The 10,704-nt window shown below is 40.3% G+C and overlaps 1 protein-coding gene across 1 annotated transcript; it reads left to right on the plus strand.

Annotated features, from left to right (window-relative positions):
- The first annotated feature begins 4,681 nt into the window (after nt 1–4,681).
- On the plus strand, nt 4,682–7,417 carry b3gnt7 (UDP-GlcNAc:betaGal beta-1,3-N-acetylglucosaminyltransferase 7). Its single transcript, XM_080506515.1, has 2 exons — nt 4,682–4,814; nt 5,941–7,417. Coding segments are annotated over exons 1-2 (1,251 nt in total). The 5' UTR covers nt 4,682–4,812; the 3' UTR covers nt 7,190–7,417.
- The last annotated feature ends 3,287 nt before the right edge of the window (nt 7,418–10,704 follow it).

Here is a 10,704-nt window from a genome sequence, read left to right on the forward strand (position 1 = left end):
GGACCATCATCATTACTGCGTTAATATTAGACAAATACCGGTTGAGGATAATTAGAAGTAGAGGTAAGGCTGACTGCATATATAGTCATATCGCCATTTTCAACCACGATCATTTCACGAAATGAATGAATGAACTGGCACTAAAAACGTATCACCTTCTCAACTCGAGCACTGCGACCACTTCATGATCAGCAGCATACTTGATCTGTCCATTTCCACCTGTAAACCACTGGTGCTTCTGAAATGTGGGCCAACTGTGCTTCGCGCTGATTGGTTGGTGCAGAAAGGGGGCGGGGCCTGGGCAACAGAAGGTAACTCAAGTCAGACAGCATACATTTTTCCCCCAATTTTAACTTTGCAATACATGGTCGTCACGGTTGCCTCCTCCTCCAAGTAACTGATGTGACTTCACTTCAACTTACTGGGTCAATTTAGTCATCCAACTAATCAAAACGTATAAGAACTACATTAATAGAGGCACTGTATTTTCACATCGTCAGGATAGGCATAATGTAAAGACCACATGAAATAAATTAATCTCACCAGTTAAATCTTTTTCTGTGCCATAATTGTTCCTTGATTTCAAGATCCAATATGTGTTAAAATGCTTCAAATAGCTATCCTGCGCTCCAGGGCATTCACCCACCCTACAGCCAATAGTATTGTTAAGTTGAATTTTAATTTTGAATATGCAGTGTCCCCTGAACTCTTGATTACTGTCTTTGAAGAGATTTTACAAGAAATGTAGATAGATATATTCCTAACTGAATGTCACTTTGACATGTGGCATGTTTAAAATGAGCAACCGTCACTAAAATCACTTTTCAGCAGAGCATGTAGAACATGGATTTCAGTGTAAGAAATGTGGTGCTAAAGTGAAGTGTTTACTCAAATTTCTGAAGACTTTTGTGTGGGAAGGAGGCTGGCATTTACCTTTACCTGATCACACCTTTAATGTTTTTGTTTTTTTTCTATATTTCTTTGTCCTTGCTTTTTCAGAGAGGAAACGTTTGAGTTTAAGTGGAGAAGGGTCGGGTGACATCCCCTGCAGCAGCTCTTTCTTCAGTAGTGGTAAATTCTTTCAGCGTGACAGTGGGAGAACAGCTTTCACAGGCTGGTTCATTCCTGTCAGTCAGCTGAAAAAATCCACCTCAGGTGTGTTCAGCCAAACAAGGGATTAGGACCACTTCCTATGGAGCTGGTTGGTTATACTACGACGGCTTTCTGACCATCTCGCCTCTCTCAAAGTCCTCTCATGTTGAGCTGATAACTATAGCCTAAACAATGAATTTATTTATTTTTTTTAAAAGACATAAACAGAAAATCACCACATGCTTAAGAAATAAAACTCCCAATACTCTCAGTGGGAGGTGAAAATACAAGCCGCTACACCACCATACAGCTAACTGGCTATTTCCCATCCTGCAGGTGTTAATTCATGCACATTTTAGAGGGACAGATAAAATGACAAATACAGAATTATTATTATCTTCAATGTCTGATCATACTGTGTTTAATTTATTTTGTTTCAGTGAGATGAGGTATCGCCGTTATTTCTATTAATAATTATTTTACATAGCAGTCCGCATGCATCATTATGTGGACTATATATATATATATATATATATATATATATATATATATATATATATATGTAGTCCTATTTTCAGTCAGTTCAGCTGGTTTACAATTTATTACAGTCATGAAAACCAACAGAATTGATCAAAACCATCTGTCTGTGCTGAAAAATGGTTCCTTTCTGTTTCTCAGGATATCATGAGGTGACTTCATGGCTTCACTGGTCTGCTGAACTTGCAGGGACCAAATCCACAGAGAGGAAAAAAAAAATCAAAACGGGAAAAAACACCAGCAGCAGGCAACAGGATGCACATGGCCCTGAGAAGGATGACTGGTTAGATCCAGGAAATAGAGAGAAAAGGAGAGGAAGGAGAGATTTTAGATCACAGCTGTGTTCCTATTGAAATATTCCCGTTTTGGAGAAGCATGAAGAGGTGGAAGAGCCCAGTTTCTCATAGCAAGTTTAAAATGTGGTTGTTTTATAATGTAATATGTTCCTCATAATTACATGTTAATTTGAAAATCTTTGTCTGTTGTCTGTATGTGCTGTTGTTAAGTGACCACATGATATGTTTCAGATTGGTCTGATTCTGAAACGCTGTCGTTTTTTGGAAAGTCTTGGCAAGATTGACGAGGCAGGATTGAAAGGGCAGAATTGAAAACTACAAACGAACTGGGTTGTTTGAAAGTACTTCATGACAATTTGTGAAGATGGGATTTATATGCAATGAAAAGGCACGGAGCTAAATAAACGTGTGGAGTTTGTTTTTTGATTATTCATTTACAACACAATCCTTTGCTTTCATTAGTGGCATACCTGGACCGCGCCATTTACGGATCTACGAACACTGACAGATTGGAGTACTTACATAAGTTTCTCTCATACAAAGTGATTCAGGTTATCAATGTTATGTTAATATTTTCCAGATTACATTTTTTTAGAGTATAAATCACGTACAATGTGTTAACTTAGGTTAAATTATTTCTCATAATCTTCAGATAAATGATTCTTTTAATTCAGGCACCGAGAGGGCAAAACAAGAGGAAATAGCCAATGAGATTTATGCTTTATTGTTTCAGCACATGATTTTCAACAAACATTGAGTCATATTATCCATTATTTATCCACATTTCTTACAACCTGGTGAATGTCAGCCAGTTTGTTCAGCTTTCTTTTGTGTTTTTTCTTGTTGCTTTCTGTCTTTGTGCATCACACAGTGTATTTTCCATTTGATACTTAATGATCTCATTACCTTACAAGTTTATTAGATACAGCACTTTTTAAAATACAACATTTAGATAATTGTCACACTATTGTTGAGACACACTTGTCCAGATCATCAGTTTTCCACAGGTGATATTATTATGGTTCATTGAGAAATAGATCAAACTGTTACTGCTGCTGATCATAGGAACAATGACAAGACTTTAAAAACTGCCTTCGCATTTTCTACCGATGTCATGCAGTGCCCACAAATCCCCAAATAGAAAGTATTGCCTACACACTGTCTTAAATCAAATATATGACGGTAAGAAGAATAAATTCTGCTGTTCTTAATTTTGACCTGGTTTGGTAGATAGCTGCAATGATGTTTGATTCAATTAATATATAGAGTTTTCATCTACAGCAGTTTGAAATCAAAGATGACATTAATCACAAAATGTTTATCATGTGGCTTGTAAGGCTCATTTAAACTCTGTGCATGCATCAAAACAGATATGTATGCTTTAACCTGTGTATGTGTCACTCTTTCCCATGCATTCAGTGTCCATTGGAGGACACTGTTTAAAATCTACATACTGGCCACATACCACAAAAGAAGAGTTGAGGTTTCTCCGAGAGAGAAGAAAAGGGAAGTTGATAACGACAGTGATGATGGCAGAGGCACCATTCATATTGGTATTGAGAAAGATCAACAATTGGAGGCGGCTTTGCAGGTGATCTGTGAGTCTGTAAACTCCTCGGGGCATGCTGGCCAGCCACTCCGAAGCTACAAACTGTACACTTCTAACAATCTTTTAAGTTCACAGCTCGCCACACTGTGCAAGATCTAATAAACTTTAGGGATGACTTAAGGATTTATGAAGGTGGCAGCAGCAGTCACACTGTGAGATGATCACCTTAAATTACTTGTCACCATCAGAATTTTACAACAGGTTGTCTTTGGTCACAAGACCATGACCACGGCCGTCCTTGACCCTTTCTGACGTCATGACAGAGGACAACGATTTAGAGCCGAGACCAGAGACATGGCCACGATCGTTGTCGTCGAAGATTTATGGGAGATTAACAACCAGGAAAGAATGGATCACCAAAATCCACAGAAGGAAGTGGAGGTGGATCTGGCACACGTTCAGGAAACCTCCAGGCCAGTGTGACAAGACCAGCGCTATCTTGGCACCAGAAGGGCAACAGAAAACGCTGGAAACGATCGGCAGAACAGGAACTGCGTCAAATCGGGTCAGACTGGCGTAAGATCGTCAGACAAGCACAAGAGGGTTCGGAGTGGTGTATTTTTGTGGTCATGTCCTATTCTCCTTGGTGGAATGACGGGGTTAATGAACTCAACTTTGTGAGGTCATTCTGTATGTTTGACAGCCTGAACAACTTGTGAGGCACAGTAATAAATCAAGTCACTTCCCTGTTATACTGATTATCAGTCCTCTCAACTGTTGTCTTAACAAGCTATTATTTTGGTCCAAAGAAACTTTTATCACTTTAAAGTCAATGTGGGAGCAAAAAAACAAACAAAAAAAAACAATCTACTATAGTAGTATACTATATATATATATATAATATACTATACACGATCTCACACTTTAAACCCAAGTTCATACTTTTCTCCAATGAGGTGAAACACTTGTTTGGGGTAATGGTATATAAAAATAGGCTCTGCTGAAGGCGTGTTTGCTGAGCTGTGATTGAGGACCCTGCAGTGACGGAGGGTCCATTCATCGTCGACGTCCGCAGTGCGTGTGGTCCACGTGAACGCGGCCGAGCCTTTAAAAGGGGCGCGCGGCGCCCCGAGCGCGGCTTTCGGTCTCAGCGCGCATCTCCAGAGCGCGTCTCCGCTCCTCCCAAACACGACCTGCATGGAAAGGATTACTCTACTATTCTGTGTAAAAGCTGGAGATACGTAAAGCCGCGGCGATATTCCGCGTTTCCTTTGTGTCGACAATCAGCCACTTTTGCTCTTTTCCTCCCCATCGCAGGTTTTCTGAGCAGAAGCGAACATGTGAGTGACAACATATTATTGCAGCTTTGCAGAGATCAAACTGGGTGGATTTTCCTCCAGTGCCTATTCCTGATTCTTTGTAACATTACCTGTGTGGCATCCCCAAAATATGACCGTTAAAAAGCTACTTAAACGGAATCACTATGAGTTTGATTTTCCGATAAAACTATTAAATTGCCACCTTTCTTCAAATAAGTGTTTGTGCCTCGCTCAGTTTATATTTATACTCTTATCTTATTCTTTAAATAAACTGTTAAAAAAAAAAGATATACTGTAAATGTGGGGTTATTCACTAAGTTAAAACCTCCTTTAAAGTGTAAATCTGTTTTCAAGATTTAATTCGTTTTCATTATCCATTATTGGATATTTACATATTTTGTGGGCAGCAGTTGCCAAAAGAATCTCAACACTGTGGTCGCAGTGTTTATGGATTTACTCTGGCTTCCCTGGCTGGTGATTACTGTTAGCGAATGTCCCTCATAGGTAGAGGGGCCCACATGGGAGTGTCTCGGGGGATTGTGAAGTAACGAGCCCTGGCATGACATGATGGAAATAAGAGAATCTGAAGTAACCACATTCCTCGTCTTTGCAGAGGACACGAAGACAGGTTAAAAAAAGAACACAGAATTAATCCTTTATTTGACTTGAATTTAAAAAAATAAAAATAAAAATATTTACAACTCCTTTCTGTTTCTGCAGAGTGTGATAATTTTTTTTAGGAATTATAACAATGACAGAGAAATTATTGTTGAACAACCAATAGCGTTTATATTATCAATTACATAAATTTCCCAAAGTAGTTTATTATATGCAAAAGTCAAGACATGAAGGCTCAAATTGCATTCTCTCAGGCTACACTCTTGTATTTAAACTTTAAATAAATTAAAATGCAACTCGCCTGGATTGGTACCTTCAGGCCTATTACAGTTAAACTACACAAGTTTGAACTGTGTGAAGGAAAAACTAGTCAAACTACTTCTGTGTCTCATTTGTAATGTGCAAAGGTTTGGGAAGGGGGGGGGGGGGTCTATTGTTTGACACCTTCAGTTACCGGGAAAGATTTACGTTTCCTCTAGATGATTTTTGCCTCGTCTTACTGGCACCTGTGACCTTTGTTTTCTTCCAGGATGAACACCAGAGATCGCTGGCGGGTGTACAAGAGGGTCAGTGTCATGTTTTTCCTGGCTGCCGTGGCACTCACAGTTGTTCAGAGGGGGAGCATCAGTGTGGGGGCTCCGTTTCAGCTGGAGAGGCAGCCACGCATGCACGCTTCCGGAGACGAGGAGTCCGGCACCACACTGGAGGAAAAGACGGACTCATATCTGGCTATAAAGGGATTCTGGAAAGCCAGCAGACGGCAACCTAAAGCTCGGTCCACCACGCAGGAGTCCAGGATCACGGAGGACAGCGGGCCAGGAACGTGGGATGTATCCAGCGCCAACTGCAGCGCAAACCTCAACCTGTCCAGCCAGGACTGGTTCCGAGGCCTGGAGGACAATTTCAAGCAGTTTATGCTTTATCGCCACTGCCGTTATTTCCCCATGCACCTCAATCACCCGGAAAAATGCTCAGGGGGGATATACCTGCTGATGATCATCAAATCGGTGGCCACCCAGCATGATCGCAGAGAGGTCATCCGAAAGACCTGGGGCCGGGAGCAGGTGGTGAACGGCCGGAGGATAAAGACCCTTTTCCTTCTCGGTAAGCCCTCCAACGAGGCTGAAAGAGCGAACCATCAGAAACTTGTGGAGTACGAAGACTACATCTACAAGGATATCCTCCAGTGGGACTTCTTAGACAGCTTCTTCAACCTGACACTGAAGGAGACCCACTTCCTCAAATGGTTCCACACTTACTGTCCCAGGGTGAAGTACGTCTTCAAAGGGGACGATGACGTGTTTGTCAGCGTGGACAACATTTTTGAATTCCTAGACAGCAGCGGTCATGACAAAAACCTGTTTGTTGGGGACGTCATTTTCAAAGCTAAACCTATTCGTAAAAAGCAAAATAAGTACTACATCCCCCAGGCTTTGTATAATAAGACACACTACCCTCCATATGCGGGTGGCGGAGGTTTTCTGATGGATGGGTCCCTTGTGAAGAGGCTTTACTGGGCTGCAGACACCCTCGAGCTCTATCCTATCGATGACGTTTTCTTGGGCATGTGTCTGGAGGTGCTTCAGGTCACTCCAATAAAACACAACGCCTTTAAGACGTTCGGCCTGGTGAAAAACAAGAACAGCAAGTTGAACCGTGAACCGTGTTTCTTTAAGAACATGATTGTGGTGCACAAGCTGCTCCCGTCGGACCTCATGCACATGTGGAATCTGGTCAACAGTGACCTGGTCTGCTCTCAGAAAGTGGAAATCCTATAGCTTGTCGGGAGCAGCGGGGTTCAGCCAGCGCCGAGCGGCTGAGCTCTGCCGCGGTGGAATGCCTGTAGGATGCGAGTACAGAACAGCCAGTGAGCGTTGAAGGCAAACCTAAACCCTCTTTTTTGTCGAAAAGGAACCAAGACAATATTTTAATATTTAAATGTTCTGTTTATGAGCATTTATGCAATATTTTTTGAGATTGAGATTTCTCATAAATTATACTGTTCTTTTTTTCCCCCAAGGATTGACTCAGAATTGTGGATTTATACTGGGCATTTTGAAGGATTTATACTGTCGGCACACAGATTCAGAGACAGCCACTAAGTGAAGCGACGGTTCTAAACGGCACACAGACAAATAGTTACTTGCCCTGTGATTAGTATTCTGTCGTGGCCCCTGATGGAAACTTTGAGGAAAAAGAAAAGGAGCTTCCCATTGTTCAACACACGCAGATGTACACCTTCCTTCTTCCCTTGTTCATGATGATCAGCTGTTCCTCTTATTCCTTCTGCTTTGTTATGGCCGGGGTGTTTCATAGAACCAGGAAGCCACCAGGCTTTTGAAAGTGATCTGTAATTAAAGGAATAATGATGGGAATAAACTTCAAAATGTTAAAGGTAAAACTTTATTGGAATAATGAGCAAACTTTAAGAAATTACATTTGCTTTTACTTGTATTTCCTTGAAATTGTATTTGTATTTCCTTGGTCTTGATCATTGCTGAAAATACAATAACTGTTTCATTAATGGGTGCTCAGGAGGCTTGGGTTTGAATGCCACTACGCTGCGAGGAAGTTATTCATATAATTTGTGTGACACACTGTTTTTGCATTGGAACAGTGAGACATGCGTCAGTGGTTCAATGGCTTTGAGCTGGTTAATGATACAACTCTCTCTACCTCAAGGATTTGAGCAAAAAAACAAAAGAAGACTACTTTTTATCATATCACCTTGTACGTTTTTAATTTCCCAAAGAAAGACTTCAAGACATTAATCACTTTTTTTTTTAATTATTATTTTTGAAGTCCTTGCACTCCTCATTTTAGAATGTGACCGACTTGATTTGTACTGCTTGTAAACTGTTGAAAAAAAAAGTATACTTTCTACGTGTTTAAAGTCCATGGATTTGAATGGGCCCATGTACTTGACAGAAATTTTGGTAGAGGGTTTACTTTGACACTGTGAACTAAAACTATTGCTGGTACGTGCAAATGACATGTTAATTTAACTGTCCTGCAATGAAAAAGGGACACATATGTGGTTCTTTCGTTTAATTTAAAGCAACTGGTGAACATAGTAATGAATTGTTAAATGATCATAAAGCTGAATGCCGTATGTATGGTGGGTTAGGATTTTGTGTAGTTGATGTAAATATATCTAAAATGTCAATGTGTACATAGATTGTCATTTGTAAATAAACATCTTGACAATACAATTGTCTGTTAAAAAAAAAGCAAGGGATCTGCCCTAGATTGCCTGTTTTGTGTGTTTTCTCTTATCAACTCCGCACATCTATGTGAGAAGCCTCATCAGGTCATCCAACAATAGTGTTCAGTGTTGACATCTGAGGATCAGCTATGCAATGAAACAATAAGGAAAGCATATATACCTAAGTCAATATGTTGCACAATATATCAAGTGTTTATTTTGTGTTTTAAGGTTGGTTTTTTTCTGAAGCAGTTTCTGTGTGCAGCCACGAGCCGTAACTTATTGTTAGATATATATCAGGATTTAAAGAGGTTGCCCGTGTTTAGTGTTCAGAGAACATTTACTGTACATTACTGAAACCTGAGGAAAAGCCTCCTTGAAACGTTGTCTACTCGCTGTATACCCTGCCATTGTTCTCAGAAAGCTTCAAAGCACAAATTGCCCACTTGGTGTGACATTTCACACTGTTTATGTTAAGTGTCCCCGTCAAATATTGTGTCTTGTCAAGGAGTAGACCTGCTGAGACTGATACTGCCAGTCGATAGTAAAGATACCGTGTAGTGGTTTGACTCGTTGGCCCCAAAAGACAGAAAGGGCATCACCAAACAAAAGAAATGCCTTCCTCTTGTTCACCCAGCACAAAGACAATTGACCCTCACAGAAACTGGATCCACTCTGTATTGTGTTTCACGAGAGGCACACTCATAAACACAGAAGCACAGCTTACAGTTTATCTCTATACACCAGTGCTTTTGCTGAACACATTTTAGAAATTAGTTGAAATCAGAAGGAAGGAGAAACTGGCTATTAATGCATCACTCTGGTTTATTCCTTACTCAAGGAAGTATGTGATTATCTTTTACTCAATGTTTCCATTGCCAATACCATTTGACGAAAAACACGGGTGTAAACGTCTAAAAACAAAGTATAAGCAAATCGGTTATGAGTTTTGTGCTCTGAACTTGGACACTCCAGACACAGGAGAGGCTAAAGGGAATAACTATAATGAACTCGCTTATCTTCAAAATGACACACGCTGCATACGTATATTTTTATTTGATTTTAAAACTAGAATATGCATGATGTCTATTTTGTTTTAAAGAGGTCAGATTATACAGCTTTTCAACACTTTCTCATTGGTCTCGTTGGTACAAAAAGGTTGTATTTAAAGTTTATTTCCCCAAATCCTGCGTCTTCTTGACCTTCAGTCAATTGAATATTGGATTATAGGAGCTGCATTCAGAATCTGCTGTGTCTGTGTGAGCTGGACTGGCTCCGCCCACACATGCCCATCTTGGAACGAGGAGGAAGTACTTCCTCTCGTGGTGCCATGTGCCAGAGCAGAGCTGCGTCATTGTGGGAGAAGTCAAAGGGAGGAGCTTCCCTTGACTGTGATTGGCTAAACCCCCGGTGACACTATATGGGGTTTGATTTTTGACTTGTTGGAGCAACGCACTTTTTAAAAAAGTGAAGCAAGCCAGGGAGAGAGAGGACACTTTTTTCCACTTCTGGGGCATCGTTCCAGGTATGGAGATGATTATTACTTTTGGAAAACCATTGGAAAGTGAATTTCATGTAAAATTCCCATTACTTCTCGGTAGTAAAATCCAAAGCAAGTATTTCAACTGAGCTCTTAAGGAAACAGTTCATCTGAGAATCGGACTGATGAATGTCACGAGCAGTAGTCTAATAGTTCACATAATATCTACATTTGATGTTCATCTGTTGGAGCTGAACATTGACAACTAACTAACTAGTTATTGACACAATAGTGACATATAACGGGAGTAAAGAGCAGCCACTCTCCGACCTTGTCTTAAACCTGAAGCAGCTCAATGTGACCAGAGTCACCACAATGTGCTTCATCAAACAGGAACATTTTGATCCTGGTCTCAACATGCAAGCTGAAGCATACTACTTTACTTTACGACTCTGTATTTGCATAATGAATTGCATTCATCTTGGCCTGAAATTAGCTTTTAGAAAAGTTGATATTTTATGGTCAACTTTTTTACTCTTTTAAAACAGAATCATAAAAGTATACAAACAAAGATTACCACGAATACCTGGATGTTTCGGATACTATTG

The sequence above is a fragment of the Blennius ocellaris genome (genome assembly GCF_963422515.1).
Source record: "Blennius ocellaris genome assembly, chromosome: 12".
NCBI classification, from domain to species: domain Eukaryota; kingdom Metazoa; phylum Chordata; class Actinopteri; order Blenniiformes; family Blenniidae; genus Blennius; species Blennius ocellaris.